Source organism: Diorhabda carinulata, chromosome X (assembly GCF_026250575.1).
Source record: "Diorhabda carinulata isolate Delta chromosome X, icDioCari1.1, whole genome shotgun sequence".
Classification (NCBI taxonomy): Eukaryota; Metazoa; Arthropoda; class Insecta; order Coleoptera; family Chrysomelidae; genus Diorhabda; species Diorhabda carinulata.
In genome coordinates, this window is record NC_079472.1 from 54,091,440 (window position 1) to 54,109,143 (window position 17,704).

Below are 17,704 nucleotides of genomic sequence, written 5' to 3' on the forward strand. Positions count from 1 at the left end.
AATTCTCAAGAGCCAGGTTACCCGCGCCCTTCCGAATAGCTGCGTTCACGCAACAAGCAAGACAAAGGTGGATTTTCTTTTGAGACACCTTGTATGACGTACCCGGCAGAAAATTGCACATTCGAAGGGAAGTCTATAATAGATGAAATTCTTGTTAAAAAGCTATGAAAAGTACATATATATTCAAAAAAATAATAATGAAGATTGGTAACGCTGTTGAAAAATGAAAAGACCAAGAAAGGGGCGGATAGCTCAATCAAAGAGCTCGGGAATTAGAGAAAAAATTGAAAGAAATTTTCGAAGATGACAAAAAATAGTGAAAGGAATCAATAAAAGAGGCACCGAAAACCTGAAAAGAAGGTTTAGATCAAAAAGAGAACACGCTATAAGTGTTCTTCAATTATGAATTCATCTTTATCTAATTTATTCAAAAATATTTATAAAAAAAAATTGAATAGAATGTTGTGAAACATTTACGGGTGTTTCATTTAAAACGTTCTGTATAACCAAAACGGTCAAACCGAAAATAATCAAAGTCCCAATACAAAATTTCTTATTTCTATTTTAAGAAATTCTTAGGAAAAAACGTCTAATGGCCACATCTTCCATTTTGGACAACCACAAGAACCACAACAATCATGAATTAAAAAACAGATTTTCTACAAAAAAATATCTTAATATGGTATTTACCTCTTCAAATATTTGAGGGGTATATTTAGGAGGTACAGGAACAGTATGCATTTTACCATGAGGTTCTCTAATAGTTGGTGGCAAAATATTCACCAATCGGCCAGTATTATAATTGCATTCGAGAGTATAACTTTTAATTATGCCGGTAAGAGACAAAACAGCTACTCTGCCAGAGCCTGCTCGACTCATTCCATCCCTTTTATCTCTAAAAAAAATTTAATCAGATTAGAATAAATTTTTAATTCACAAGGTAGGTTACATATTGATCTACTATCTAGAAATTCTACTCAATATAAGTTATTTTTTATTTGATCTGTTTGGATACCACAGGGGATATGCCAGCACGCCCCACTACCGCCTTATAGGCGCTGCTAAACCCACCTCCTCTTCACCTCTTAGTTCCTACGGGCTAATCCAGACAGAAAATTTAAAGTCAGAGAATCTGACAGGTGACAAGGATTTTAGAATCGATAAAGCTAAAAAACTATCAATGGAACAATGTATAGCATGGTGCACACTAACATCTCCTTGGTAATCGATTACCGCCAATGATCGACCAATAAATATATGGCAAGCTCGAAAGGGATCTCGCGGATATACAGATTCAAAGCTGACGCAAGGATCTGGATTGGGCATTTTTTAGTCAAAATGTAACCTCTTAGTACCTCTACTTTTCAGACAGGATTGATACATCGCTAGAAAGCACATTTACATTCTTTACGATAACCAAATGGCCTTTAGGGCTATTGAGTATATAGCACATCCAAGTTAGGGTGGTAATGTAAACAAACACACCTAGCGAATATTGGCATCTTGGAAATCGTAATCGTGTCATTTGTATATATGACATTATGACTGAATAATTAAGGTCACGGTCATTTACGGTCTGATTGGTAATCAGAGCACAGATAAGTATACATCATCAATAGTAGCATTCCAATTTAATAAGCACTTGGTGTACGAAGACCACGGGTGCGACGCACACAAGAATCAGTTGGAACAAACTTCAGTTTTGTGTCAAGTGTCACAAATTATTTGTTTATTAGTTATCGTAACCGAGATATAAGATACTTATTAACTGTAATATAAAATAAGAATACTATGGAAAAACTTATGTATGTATGGATTTTGGGGTATCTTATATAGTGCGACCCAAAGGATCTATTGTGACCGCCTTTCTTGCTGCGATACTGGGGAACCCAGTGTTTACAGCTGATCCATCAATCCCGCTCCTTTTGAAAAGTCTATAATGTGGAATGGCTGTAATTGCTAGATATCTTCGTCTTTTATTTCAATCACTCACAGGTGTAGTGCTCTAAGTGAATAAAGATGCATTGGGCAACATACATTAGTCCATCCTTGTCGCTAAAGTCTTCAAGTCAGTGGTTTCCTGCCTTTTTGTACCTGTTGCGCCCTCTTAATTTTTCTAACATTCTAATTTCATAAATACTCAACTGATATGATTTATTTAATGGGCTACAAAATAATATACATTAATTTTAAATGTAATTAAAAAAATAAAAAAAAAGAGTGTATGAATATAATACAACATTATAAAAAGTTAATACGACGGTTAAGCTTGTTTTTCAGCACAAATTTTCTCAAACCGTAGTCTAATTTTCAATCACTAAGCGAGATAGAAAAACCAGTTTCACATAGGTAAGATGTTACAAATGGAAACAGCTGCAACAGTCTCGCGTTTCCCTAGGAGGGCGCGCCCCCACAGGTTGGAAACCACTGCTTCAAGTATATAAAAAAGCGAAGTTACGTGGTCCCTACTATGATTCGTAACAGACCAGTCTAACATCCAGTGTAGCCACTTTTACGACACTAATTTTTTCCCGCGTTTCCGCTTTATATTTGAACCACACTCGTAGTTACCAATGATAGTGAATGTCTCAAGGGTGTTATTCTAAAATTAATATTCAGAAATGGTATTGAATCAAAACTGTTACGGTCGCTTGACATAGGGCAAGATAACGTTCAATAAATTGTAAAATATTGCCCGTCGCTTGACATTATTCAAATCTTTTGCGATTGCAGCCATGCAAGATCAAAATATTGCACATAGCTTGACATAATTCAAGTCTCTTGCCATTGTATCGTAACTGCCATTAACATTATTCCATTCCATTAGTAAAAATAAACAACTCCTAACCTCAAATTCTGGTCAACCAACAAAATAATAATAAATCTGAGGTCACTGGCCTGAGCCCTGAGCCTACGGACAGGTTGGTTGTTAAGTCAAAAGTTTCTTTAGATTTTTAGCTAGAATTGTAGCTTGCGCGTAATAAAAATGACGCAATTGCGATATCTTGCATGAAATATTCAGCTGCACTTCATCTGCGCATGTTTTTTATCAAGAAATATTGCGTCTTGTATTGCATCATGTCAAGCGGATTTTATGCAATACCATAACGAACTTATTCTCATTTTTTAACATCGCCAAATGATAAATTGAAATTTTTATATAAACAAGTTTTTTTCTTGTGAAATCCATAATAAATAACTTAAAACGAATGAAACTTACTTCAAGTACATATTTCTTTCCGTAAAATTACAAGCGTGAAAATGGAAGTTGTGGTTATTAATACTCATGAGTTTAGGTAATAACATACATTCTACATTTCTTTCTACATCATCAAAGTGATTCCCATACATAAATATACCCTTTTTAGAAGCATGTCCGTGTAAATCTATGTACAAAAAAAGTCCAGATTCATTAGAATTTATATCACCGTGAGCCCCTACGACCACTTTTTCGAATTGCACTTCTTCTTTACTTTGTGTATGTTCCAATTTTGCTCCACAATTCCTGCAGAAATTATGCCCTATAATGAAAATAAAATTATTATTTCCAACGACAAATTCAGTTATCAATTCTGGATACAATAAATAATATTCAAAAGCGGCTATTAAATCAATCAATCACTGATATAAACGACTATATATTTAAACATTCTAATGCAAGCCTTGGAAAATGTGACTAACATTCAATGGCAAAATTGTATTACACATGTCATAAAAGAAGATGAAATTTTCAAGTTAGATAGGATTGTAGATGATCTTTATAGTTTATAGTTAATTGTGGACGGCCAAGGGGCCGTTGAGTACATATGCTTTCAGATAGGCGTGCCCCACTTGACGTTATCAAAGGCCGATGTCCTTCGAGAAGCCGATTAGGTGCTTTGGCTTGAGCCCTTTTATGTCATTAGATAAGTTGTGAGGCTTGCTCAAGTATTTACACCACGCTCATATGACGCGGTTTCGCCTTTCTCCATGTCCATGGTGTGAAGATGGCGTCTTACATGGCAGTGTCCGGTATGAAGTCCGATCTTTAGTCGGATTTCGCGTCTTTTTATTTAGATCAGTTGTTTGGTGTTAGTCGCACGGAGTCTATCTATATTTGCCATCGCTTGTCTCATACCAGGTCTCTCTATCTATCTCTGCCGAGACAGACGTGCATTTAGATCATTGAGACGCGCGATAGCCACATTTTTAGCTACACCAAGAATGGGTTCTGGGTTCATTGGTGTATTCACCGATCATAGTCTGGCAAGTGAGTTGGCCTAATCGTTGCCTTTGTTAACCGAGTGACCGGGCACTCTAACGAGGCCCATCTGTATGTGCCTTCGTTTGTCTCATGCCAGGTGTCTCTATTGATCTCTGCCGAGCCCGCCTTGCAAATAGACTGTTGAGAGACGAGATAGCAACGCTTTTAGGCGGATGATCTTATAGAACCGATAATCGTTTCTTTCTGTAGATAAGACAGTGATAATGATTCTCAGTGAATAATTATTTACATCTTTACATAAATTCATTTAGTGTTTTTTGAGTTAACAAATAATAGACAATACTTCTGATATACTGTAAATTGTTTTTTGTAACAAATAAAAAATTATGCAAATAGTTCAATGATTTTTTTACACATCTGATTTCTAAGTACTGAAATTACTGTCTTCAGAATGAGGAATAACTATGATGGGTTGTCTATTGAAAATAGGCCCATTTTCATATCATTTGGAAAATTTCTTTTCCATTTAGGTACTAATCTTGCTATTAAATATTCTTCTAAAGTGTATCACATACATATATTTTTGATGATTTACAGTAGAGCATCAATTATCCAAATACCGGTCATCTGGCCGTCCGTTGATTAGGTTAGAAAAAAAAATTGTACCCGTGTACGAGGTTTCGATGAATGTTCAACTTTCGCTTCACCGTGTGTAGTGCTCGTTGCAGTTCAGAATTTAGCCACTCGGAGCGCCTCATGTCAAAACAAAAGATCGTCATTTTATCAGTAGAGAATTTCACGTTCGCAGATTAAGTTCGCTGATTAAGTTGTGATATTTGTTATTGTGTTTTTGTGCTTACATATTGTACTGTATTTGCCGATAAATTAAGTTTTTGTTGTTGTAAGTAATGTCGACTAAACGTAAACTTGTAGCTTTGTCAATTGCAGAAACACTATTGGAAGAAGTAGATTGTGGTGTAAGTGAGGCTAGTCTATCGCGGCAGTACTGTAGGCACTACTACAATTTCGGACATCAAAAAGCAGCGTCAAACTATCAAAGAATGCTTCTAGCCACTGAAGATGAGAGTACAAAAAGAAAATCAATGAAAACAACAGACAATCAGGAGCCGGACTTGGCATTGTATACATGGTTTATGCAAATTAGAAGTCAAGGACAACCAATTTGTGAAAAATCACTGCAGATAGACCAAATGATGAATGGTGACCCTATTTTAAAGCTACAGCTGGCTGGCTTCAACGCTTTAAATCCACGCAAAGGATAAAGGAGCTAGACGTATAAGGGGAGAGACTGCCAGCTGATGTAGTATATGGCAAAAAATTTTAAGAAGACATTTTATGTATTTTCCAAAGCTGGTGGTTTTAAATTCAAGAACATTAACAATGCGGACGAAATTGGTCTCAACTGGAAAACGCTGCCAACCAAGTCCCCTGTTTCTAAAAGGAACGCTGCAGCGTCTGGATACTAAGCCAGCAAATCCCGCATTACAGCCACGGTTTGCGCTAACTTTACTGGCGATCAAAGGTTACCGTAGCCTAGATGTTTTGAGAGCATAAGCAAGCTCCCTGTTGTGTATTCCACATGTGAAAAAACACTAACAAAAAACAGGTTCAACCGACAAAGTGCTTTTACTCATAGATAATGCACCAACTCATACATCAGACGTTGTTTTGATCTTAAATAATGTTAAATTCAATGTGTTATTTCTTCCTTCAAATGTGATGTCAGTCCTACAATCAATGGAATAGGGTGAGATAGAAACATTAAAAAGTTTCTACAGAAAGCAATTGCTTCAAATGCTGCTTCTAGATATGGAGAATGGTGACTAATCTGTGCTAAGCATTTACAAGAAATTGAATTCAAAAGAAGGCGTCTACATTGTGGCGAATGCTTGGGCCGTAAAAGATACCACATTTGAAAAAGCATGGAATAAGCATCCAGGTGACCCTCAAGAGCTACAAGAAAGTAATGATCCAAATGAAATAAGAGAAAGCGTCAAAGAAGCACCAGGCTTTGAGGAATGCTAATGTAAACGATTGGTTAAATTACTTCATCGACGATCCAGGTTATCAGGTTCTTTTTGATGAAGAAATTGTACAGGAGATAAAGAAGAATAATCAAGAAGTAGGAGAGGAAAAGGAGGATGGAGAAGACACTGAAAACGATGTTCCAACCCACGATGAGGTATCTACCTGTTTGGAAAAAGCTATGAAGTGACTAGAGCGTCAAACCGAGTGTGACACCATTAGCTTTTGTCCTTAAAAAGGATAAGAGATTTAGCTGCAAAAAAGCGTATGTAATAATTTTGAGCAAAAATATCTGATTTCTTATGTCAGTATCCTTAAAGATACAGTGCTGTAATTTGCATAATTGAATGTGTTCTGTAAATTATATTTGCTGTTTTTTGTTTAACAATCCTTTGTTTATGGTGTATACATTGATAAAAGAATTGAGTTACAATATTTTATTCATATTACAGTACGAATAAAATTAAATTCGAGTCCAAATCAGTTATCCGAACACTGACATGCATCTATTAGTCCGGATAATCGTTGCTCTACTGTATTTCAATTTTTAAATCAAATAAGTTCTTGTACTTGCAATGGTACATTTTCTTATATTTCATACTATTTTTTATTCAACTGATTTTCATTTCTCACATAGCTCAATTTTCGAAAAACCAACCATTTGCTCTCTGAATAATGCATTTTTCAATTGTTGTGGTTCTTTCATTCGGAATTATTTACATTTGATCAGAAACGAGTTAAATTTTGTGATTGTTTTGAAATTTGTTTCATCAATACAAAACTTTGTGTTCTACCAAATTTGACAACTGCTATTAACCTTCTAACAAACGTAGTCACCAACCTTGAAATTCTTCATAGATTCAAGTTTACAATTCATTGAATTTTTTTTGTTATTCGTTCTCAATAATATTTATTGGGCTCTTTTACCGTGTGTATACTAATATTAGATTAATTATTATTTAGTCTGTGGTTCCTAATTTCAATACTGTACAAATTTAGTATGACTATTATTTTGTGTTATTTCTTTAAATCTAGTAATTGCTTCAATGATTTCTAATGATTCAGGTTTCCTAAAATGGTTATTCTAATTCAAAACAGGGTATAGGCATAACATTGACATCCACAAAGTTTTTTACAACATGTTATAATTTTTTTTTGATTAGTTTGTTTTTTGAATGTTTCTGTTTCGCATTATATCAAAATTAAAGTAATATATTACATTACATGATAAAAAAAATAAATTATGTACAGTTAAGTAAAAACGTGTCAATGTTTGCCTATTTTCTCTTATACTTGTCCTAATAACTCTTTTTCATATTTGTTATACAAAATACACTTTACTCTGTATAAGAATAAATTATGTTAGAAATTGGTATTTTGTCAAGCAAGGCAAAACCCAAAAACTAAAAATCAGAATTTAGAATTGTTTATCTCTTATAAGAGTCGTTTTATCAATTCTGGGACTCATTGGATAATCAAATTTTTTCTTATTACGAAAGGTAATATTCACGTTGTAACATGTCAATCGGTTTTTATGAGTATTCTTTTGTTTACTTCTGATTTATGTATTCTATCCAGTTTATGGAGAAATTAATTTGTTATCGACCTCCCACTTCATTCAAGAAATTCAATAAAACCTCGGAATGTATACTAAATCATCCTCTATCTACCTACACTTTAAAATAAAGTAAATCTTAGTAAATTTGTGGTGATTTTATTCTCAATATTTGCTGGTAAGTTTCCCAAATATCTTTTTAAATTTGTTTCTTGATTATAATGCTCAAAAAAATTTCAGTTGTTTCTAAGGATTTCTTATTATTTTTAAGTAAATTTGGTATGATAGTTCCCATATAAATTCGTATTTTCTATTTATTTGGGGTACAGAACGAATCAATTTCGAAGTTTTATTGAATTTCTCGAATTAAGTGGGAGGTGGATAACAAATTGATTTCCTCAAAAACTCGAATGTTAGAATAAATAGATCCGAAGTGACTACTGTGCCACAATAAGTGATCAAAAAATTAATCAAAATATTTGAAGTAAAACGTAACAAGCCGAATGACATGTTACAATGTACTGATAACTAACCACAATGGTACTGAAACTAATATCAAGTTTTTCATATGGTTCCAACTATTTAGACCAACAACTTTTAGTTGTTAATAACACATTTCTTATAATATAAAATACATTTTTACATACCTGGGTATATTTTCAAAGCTATATTGATACCTAAGTTGGAATTCCCGGTACCTTTGTTTATAATAATACTGAACATATTAATTATTACCACTACACCAACTATACTTACCCATCGCACATTTTTATGATTAAGTTATAGTCTTTATATACTAGAAGTAAATCTATAATATAAGGTTGGCAACTAAGTACTTTCGCTTTTTACTAATAGACGGCGTTGCTATATTTTTTTAATATCTTATGTTAGTGCTGTACTTTGCTGTTTGTCACGTGATACTGGCGACATCGAGCTGAAGGGTGGCCACCCTTCGTGTGAAGAAAACTGACATTGAGAGTAAACATTTCTATAAATAAGTCGTTGCTTCCCGGGCCACTTTTGTCCCGCATACCACGAGAAGCAAACTTTACATCCCGACGACAGAAATGTTTATATTAACTATACTTGCCCTGATATTAATTAAAATATGATAATTAATGTGGTATGTCTCAAGTCATCATTGACATACATAATTAATTAAAAATATTTAATTTTATTTCAAATTCGGATACTATTTTTCCAAATCGTCTTGATTTTGAGTCTCTTCAATTATAAAATTAATTGGTGTAGTAGTCGTTAACAGTGTGTTCAATACAATCAATATTTCGCATCAAAAACTATCAATGCTTTAATAGTATATCCAGGTTTGGAAGCGTCTTACTCTACTAGAAGTAATTACAACAAAATTCGTGCAACTATGAATACCAATAACCGACACTCAAATATTTTCAATCCTACCTATCGTAGAGTTTAATTTGAAAGTAGGTATGATGGTAGATATGCCTGGCATAGTATCTTCCAATTTAAATATATTACTCTTACATTTTGTACACCAATTTTGAGAAGGTCTATCTTCGTTCAAAGATATTCGAGATACTTTTTTTCTTATGGCATCGTCTTTGACTTCTTCTTCTGATAGATAGCCATCTTTTTGATTTCCTGGTAAACCGGCTTTACAATTTTCACATTTGGGTATGTGATCTTCCTTTTCATATCCAAAATGATAGAATCTAGAAAATAAAATAAAATGCGTTTAAACATAATGACATTAATATTTTTTCATCAAAAAATAAAAATAAATTCATTTATATGGAATTGTAAATAAAACGTCCCGCCAAAATTTGAAAGTAATAGGTAAAGTATGGAAATGTTGAAATTAGGAACTAACCAACATATACTTTTTGAATTTAAATTTTATTTATCTTATTTTAAATTATAATTTGTTATCGGTGACTTACTTACAAAATATAACATAGGTACTATATAAATAAAAATCATGAAAATTAATTCAAATTTAGTTGTTATTCAGTGGAAAGATAATGGCGGATTTTCGATGTTACAGCCCTCGATGGTAGGTGGCAGAACTAATCTATTCTCGCGGTTCATTTAAATTTACAACAAAGAATATCTAATGTATTCTATGTTATTCATTTCCATACAATTTTACGAATTCACGATAAAAAACACCTTAGAACTGGGACACGTTTATTTACGAAATAAAATTTACATACATTTTCAACTAAACGAAAGAAAATTAGTGGACATGATTACAATATCACTTTTAAGATAAGAAGTAATAAAATAGAGATTTTTCTAACAAACAAATTGAAAAGTGTAATATGTAAATAAATACTAACCAGAAATAAAAGAGAAAAATAAAATCATTACTTTATTAGTTTGGAGTTTAACAAAAAAATGTTCTATACAAACAAAAGTCTGAAAAATTCATAAATAAATCATAAACGTGTCTCAAAATTGATAAACGATTGTTTTTAGGGACAAAATATCATTGCTATATGAAAAGACTCTATAATGTTTCGAGTCCACAGCAGACTGCTTTTTCTATTTTTTTTTTATTATTTTGCACGTTTTTTTCCGGTATAATTTTCTATTTTTTTATCAATACATTTTAATAGAATATATTTCGATATTCATACCTTATCAACGCTCTAGCTGCATACACGGAAGGATGATCCTTTAAACTAGGATTAAGATACACTCTATTCAAATTTACACCCCGGCTGTCAGTTCTGTAATGGCCTCTTGATACTCCGTCAGGATTTAGAAACGGTATCAGTTTAAATACGTACATTTTACGTAAATATTGACCTACTAAATCGTCTTTACTCAATAAAAGACTTAAAAGACCATTGAAAACAAAACTTGATGGAGTTTCTCCAGGATGGACTCTTGCAGAAACAAATATAACCTGCAAATACAGTTTCTAAATAATTAAACTTCTCAACACATGTTAATCTAGTTGAAAATGATTTTTTGAATAAAGCTGTCTCACTTATTAAAAAAATATATATATTTAAATGTAGGATGAAGAAATTTGCAAAATGTTTGCAATGTCTACCTATTTTTTCAATAACTTTTCCTGAAAAATCCTTCTATAAATAAAAAACTGTTTAAACTCATTTAAATATTTATAAACCCATATATTAAATCTATTGTGTAATAATAATCTTTAAAATTCCAATTTTCATGTAAATCCTTTCCACTCTTCAATATTTTTCACTAAGGTCTTTGTTCTACTTTCTTCCCATCTTATTTAGCATCCCTTCCTATCTTGACCATTTCTTCCTTTAGATTTCCCTTTCCTTTATTCTTTATTATTTTCCCTTAGCGTAATTTTTGTTTTGGCCCATGATTTCCACTAATTCTAAACGTTTTCTTAATTCCAGTTATCTATTATCTATATTGTAATACTATTTATATTGTAATCATGGCGCCAAATACTCTTCTTAGATACTTATTTTCACTGCTTCTATCTTATTATGTTTTTTACATTATATCCTGCAATCACAGCCAATATTTGTATTGGTAATTCATTTTTTGTTATTAAGGGTACTACTCATAATATAACAAAGTTTCTCTTTTCTCCATGCATGGGTTTATTTTAACTTATTGTTTTCCTTTTGTGTCCATTTTAAATCCCAAATATTGGAATATTTTCCCCTGTTGGATACAACTTATGTATTTAGATTTTTCTATTCAACTGTTCATTTCCTATTGTCATAAATTTGTTTTTGTTTTTATTTATTTTTATTCTGCATTATTCTAATACTTCATTCTCCGATGCTAAGTTATGTTGCAGGTTTTCCTATTTACTGGTTATAAGTTCTGCAGTGAATACTGCTTCTAATACCTAATCTTCTGCTGCTATTCATTAATGGATGGATCCACAATACCATATTCGGTTGTAGGTTTTCTTATTTACTAATTATAAGTTCTGCAGTGAACGCTGCTTCCAATATCTCTTTTTCTGCTATCCATTAATTTGTTTGTGATCAATTCTGGCCATTTTATCTTATCTCTGATGGTATGGATTATTCTCCTGTAGTTCTGATCCCTGTCCAATTTTTGATATTGTGGAGCCATAACATTCTCTTCCTGCTCAATCCCCTTCTTCCCTCCATCAAGAGTTGAAGCAAATGGTACTCTGTTCAAATTTATGATATGATACGTAAAGTGGAACTCAAACTTCCCCCTTGTCGTGGTCTTTTTATTGTTTCAAATGTTTGATTACGTGTTTTTATCTATTATAACTTTGATGTTGATGATAATTATTTTATGTATGATTCAATTTATCCTAAATTACGCAATCACAATTGATTTTGTAAATTGTAAATGCGAAATTCTGTTCCATATTATCAAACACATAATTGAGCAGAATTTCAAATATAACAATATACAGGGTGTTCCAGAAAGTGAAGCAAAAAATTCGGAAGTGAGTAGAAAACGTGAAAATAATGCGGACATAAAAAACTCTTATACGACCATCCGTTTCTGAGTTACAGGCCTTTAAAGTTGCGAAATCAGAACTTATAATTAAATATATTTTCGAAATTATACATTCGAACATTGTTAATTTTCAATGGATGATTATGTATGTCCATACAGTGCGTTTGGCGAAATAAATAATTTTACACTACTATCTGAAAGCCAGGAGCGGCTCATGCCCAATGGTTAACAACCCATAACTTTTACAACCAAAAGAGCAAAAATAAATTTTTTAATCGATTTTCTAATGCATTCCAAGATGCTGCCTTATAGCGTCACAATGGAAGTTTATTGTATTGATCATTCCATTCCTTGTGTTTACCGGTATTGCCATTGATGCCAATCTTTTAAGATATTCCCCAAAAAATAAATCCATTGCATTTAATTCAGGAAAACGTGGTGGACATGCAAATGGACCTCCCCTACCAATCCACCTATTAGGGAAATGTTATTAAGATGATTTTCACATCATTTAGGAAGTGTAGAGGGGCTCCATCATGCATGAATCACATGTCTATAGAGGATATTTGAATGTTTAATGCTGAAGCTGGTTTCACACAAGACGGTTTTATCAATTCCCATAGTTTACATTTGTGGGCTGATGAAAATCCTCACAATACAATTCAAACAAAGAATCAACGTTTTTGTATTGATATGTGGGCAGATAGAGGGGGTAATAATTTAGGTCAATATTTTTTGATAATAACCTGAATGATTAGCAATACTTAGAATTTCTACCAAAAATGATTCCCCACCCATGTTATGTGATATTCCTCTAAATATTCGCAGAGACATGTGGTTCACGTACGATGGAGCCCCTCCCCACTTCCTAAATGATAAGAATCTCAATAAAATGTTTCCTAATAGGTGGATTGATCAGATTAGGTGGATTGGTCGAGGAGGTCCATTTGCACGGCCACCAAGTGTAATGCAGAATCACTAACAAAGACTGACATAAATGCTTCCTGTTCAATGTGTAAGTGATTATAAGATTGTAATGAAGTGAAGATTTCTGGTGTTTTCTTTTCCTCAGACCTGGTGTGTTTTTGTTTAAGCACCACAATTATTTTTATCTGTGATAAATAGAAACATTATATTGTTATTCTTATAGTACATATGATATACACATGATATGATATATATATATATTTATATATATAAATATATATATATATATATATATATATATATATATATATATATATACTTTGTAAATTATTAAAAAATAGACAAATATCACTCCTGTACTTACTTTTTTACCTGAAAATTTGAAAGGTCTAGGTACATTACTTCTGTTAAACAGATTTTTCAGTTTCTCTTCTCTCTCTTTCGATATCCCGTGATAAGAAGATATTGTTATTAAGTCTATTGGTTTGCCGTCACAGGAATGGCACACTGTTTCTCTAACGTAGTAAATATCATCATCAGAAATACGTTTCATGTTTAAATACTTCGTGTCGACATTGGTCAACATTTTTTCCAACTCGGTTACAGAAAATGGATATGTAAAAGCGAAATAAACTATACTATCCAAATTTTCTGGAGTGCGAAATTTAAAACTGAGGGTAAATATGTCATCGTTCAGCTGAAAAATTAATCATATGTTTTTATTTATGATGAATAATTAAAACATTTATAGGAATCAATGCAAAGTTTTTCACTTACAATACAGGGTCTCTCCCAAGTAATCTAAAATATTATAGTGAACGTTTCATCACTCCATTTTAAGAGGAAACGTTCTTAAACACATGTGTGTTAAGTCTTATATTTAATGAGATAGAAAGTGTCTTAAAGTGCCATCTTCGGACGAAAGTTGGCGACCATCATGACTATTTGTATTTTATTCACAGCTTCTCTAAACAATTGGTTTGATGTGCAGTTTTACCACTCCCTTAAGTTTCGCAGCCATGATATTCTTCGTCGTCCTATACCTCTCTTTCCCTATATCTTTCCCTGCATAATCAATCTCTGGAATCGTTGTTCCCTCATTACATGACTGAAGTAGTCTAATTTGCGGATTTTCAAAAAATTGAGGAATGATTTGTCATTCCATCAATTTCATAGTTCTTATTTCCACCACCTGTTTTAATTATTTCTCTTTTGTCTCTAGACATTGCTTTCTTTGCTTTTGCTTTACAGTTCTTCCATAAAACCTTCAACTGGTCTCTTGTGTTTTAATTATTTCTCTTTTGTCTCTAGACATTGCTTTCTTTGCTTTTGCTTTACAGTTCTTCCATAAAACCAACTGGTCTTGTGTTTTATTGAGGGTCGGTATTAAAATCAGTATGGACATCATTCCAAGCACTTCTTTTTTTTATTATGTTATTGACATGTTTTTTTGATTCAATAACACCAACATAACGTTTCATCATTTTAAGAAACAATGCCTTGTCACCCTCTGAGATGTGTTTTGCTTTCTTTTTCTTGTCCTGAGAAGCCATTATTTAATATAACATACTAAAGAAGCTCATTATAATTTAGGGAATGTCACAAAAAATCCACTTTTGACCACGGTATTTCACCACATGGTATTATTTCTTAACACAACAGAAACCATGGTTTTCAGGTTATGAATGCTGATTGAGACTAAAACTAAAAGAGTATTCAAGTTTACTAAAGTAGTATCAGCTAAAGAAGTAGTCCCAAAATGAGCTCTCTAAATAAATCTCCAGTAGTACAATATTTCACATTTCTTTCAGTTGCAATTGATTTGATGATCGTCGCCGTTAGACACTGCACAAACAAATGTCTGATGAAATAAGTAGACGTTTAAGGTATAGTTTGTTACACCCTGATACAGATTCAACATCCCTTTTCCATAATTAGTAAATTTTGCGGCATTCCTGAACACTTGTAAATTTGGGCTTTTGGCCAGGTTTTCAGTGTATCAGGCTCACTGTGGGCTGATCTAATCACACAATTCTAATTACACGAAAAAATTACCAAAAATAGTTTGTTAAAATTAAATTAATATTTTTATTGGTGTTTTAATTGTACCAAAAAGACAAAACGAATGCAATTATCAACATTATCTTAAAAAATTTTTCAAATAAATATATATTTCAATTTCATTAGTTCACAAATCTCAACACTTCTACTTACACTATGAGTGGGTTTATCAGAAATTCTGTCCCATCTTGGTTTTCCTGGTATTATTCGATATACTGGGGCCATGCCCTGACTATACATTTTTCCTTGTCGATTTAAATCGACAATATTAAATTTTACTAATAACGCTGGAGCTGGGGCTGAAATATTTAATTCATGAATCTACAATTTCTTTTAACTGTTTTCAGCATTGTTCCAAAATTGGTACTACCTACATTTATGCTATAAATCATAGAGGGAATTAGTAGTTCTATTAGGATTTTCTTAAAAACATTCTGCATAGCCTACAGCAGTGTTTCCCAACCTTTTTAGTGCCATGCCCCACCTTAGTCTTTTTAAAATTTCTATGCCCTCTATTAAAAAATGGAATTGTTCAATTGAGTAATTTAATTGACAGGTTTTATGAAGATCACTATAAAACACATTCAATACACTGCTACCACAAAATAATATATTTTTCCTTTCGAGAAAATTTTCTGGAAAATTATGCTTCTAAAAATGAAGTAAATAGAATCTAATACCTGCCATTCTTGATTTATTTAATCAACGAACTTTAACATCAAATTACTCTCCTAAATAATCAAATTGTCCCCCTGTAGGGCGTGGGCCCCACGTTGGGAAACACTGATTTTGAGGACGGAAATGGACATTGCAATGCATACATTGTAATGTATGCGGACAGTTTACTCATATTCCGTAACACAAAAGAAAAGCTGCAAAACAGAATACAGAAGTGGAGTAATGAGATGAAGCAATATGGACTGCAGGTAAACATACAAAGGATAGAAATAATGAAAATATCAAACAAACCAGAAGAAATAATTGTGCAAAAACAAGAACTGAAAAAAAGTGTTAACAGGTTCAAGTATCTACAATTGTAAGACTAGATGGAAGTTTTAGTTAGATAGTGTTACTTTCACTAATAATAATTAATCATTTTTTTTTAGTTTTTCTTATAATGTGACTCTTATTAAGCCAAATTCTAAATTTGGAACAATTTTCTAGTCCTAGCGGATCTACTAAATTTTAAGAATGGTTTTTTATTATTTTTCCAAAATTTATAATGAAAAACAGTTAAATCTAGAGTTTGGCTGCGAATGAGTTAAATACATAAGTAGAGGTAACTTTTTCAATTTATCTGAAATATTATCAATCATTTCATTTATGTGATGAAAAACAGAATTAAAGTTATATCAAAAAGAGGCTCGATAATAACTTTATATTATTATAAGAAAACTTGGAGTAGGAACATTTAAATCAGTAAAAATCAAAGAGATACACAGTTAACTCACATAATTAATATTATACAAATCACTTCAAAATTGAAGTAATAATATCAATAATTAAACTATGATTCAAGAAAATCTTGTACCTTTAACTCCAAAGTAAAACCAAGTCCTATTTCCATTTTCAAATTCAGTACCACAGCAATCAGGTTTTGTCCAAATATTGAATTCAGCATCAATAATTTCTTGTAATAAAGGATTTTTTAGATGTTTCACTACTGAAAATAATATTTTTAATACTTGTCATCATAACAGTTTGTAACCTACCGATTTCATTAGATTGGCTGAAAACTTGTTCTACCTTTGCCAGATTAGCAGAATCAAATTCATTATAAAAGGTAAAACCTGCACAACTAATTCCTGCCATAATTTTAAAAAAACTTTGACAAACTAGACTTTTTGACTGTCATTTGAGAAATTTACAACACTTTCCGACTTTTGACCCCTTTTGACCTACAAAATGTATATATTTGTTAACAACATTCTTAAAACAATACTGTATGAGACAATACTGAAAATAGATTTAACATATACCGAATTCAAACAAGCCATAAGCATAAAATCAAAATAATAAATATGACTGTAGGTAAGGCAGCTTTATGACAATTTAAATAATCAGCTGTTTTAATAATTGTCACAGATAATCTTTGGGCCAATACAATTGCTTAATTTTTTTAAATGTTTCAAGACACTATTGAATCACTTTTTTCTGTTTAATGTGGATTTTTCATATATTAAAACTTAATAGTTTCTCAGTCTTTTCTTTGTTTTAAACATTTTACTTTTTCATTTGACACACCCTGACCATTGTCAATTGTCAATCGATTTCACATTTGTTTACATTACTATATATACAGGACGGTTATTCTTCTCTTCTTAAAGATATTTTGTACGACAAATCTATGAATGAACAAGGCTATAACAGAATTTCAAAAATGTGATAATAATGCCTTAAAATTTGTAAAATATATTCTCCTCAATTGTTTAATACTATAGTCAGACTATAGTCGAAAAAACTATAACTAAAAGTGTTTTAAA

At 32.0% G+C, this 17,704-nt stretch overlaps 1 protein-coding gene across 4 annotated transcripts in view; it reads right to left on the reverse strand.

The window, feature by feature from the left end:
• Window positions 1–17,696, reverse strand: part of LOC130902011 (cytosolic carboxypeptidase-like protein 5) — a 32,811-nt gene extending 15,115 nt beyond the window's left edge. The window contains exons 1-9 of one of the 4 annotated variants that reach the window (XM_057813796.1): window positions 17,201–17,534; window positions 16,934–17,119; window positions 16,753–16,884; window positions 15,375–15,520; window positions 13,525–13,857; window positions 10,424–10,695; window positions 9,309–9,496; window positions 3,221–3,521; window positions 691–895 (exon numbers count right to left, since the gene is read on the reverse strand). In XM_057813796.1, the coding sequence (XP_057669779.1) occupies window positions 691–895; window positions 3,221–3,521; window positions 9,309–9,496; window positions 10,424–10,695; window positions 13,525–13,857; window positions 15,375–15,520; window positions 16,753–16,884; window positions 16,934–17,033 (1,677 nt within the window). In that variant the 5' untranslated portion in view covers window positions 17,034–17,119; window positions 17,201–17,534. Of the gene's footprint in view, window positions 1–690; window positions 896–3,220; window positions 3,522–9,308; window positions 9,497–10,423; window positions 10,696–13,524; window positions 13,858–15,374; window positions 15,521–16,752; window positions 16,885–16,933 lie in introns of all 4 variants that reach the window. The other 3 variants (XM_057813798.1, XM_057813797.1, XM_057813799.1) reach the window with 3 other exon arrangements.
• Between the last annotated feature and the right edge of the window lie 8 nt (window positions 17,697–17,704).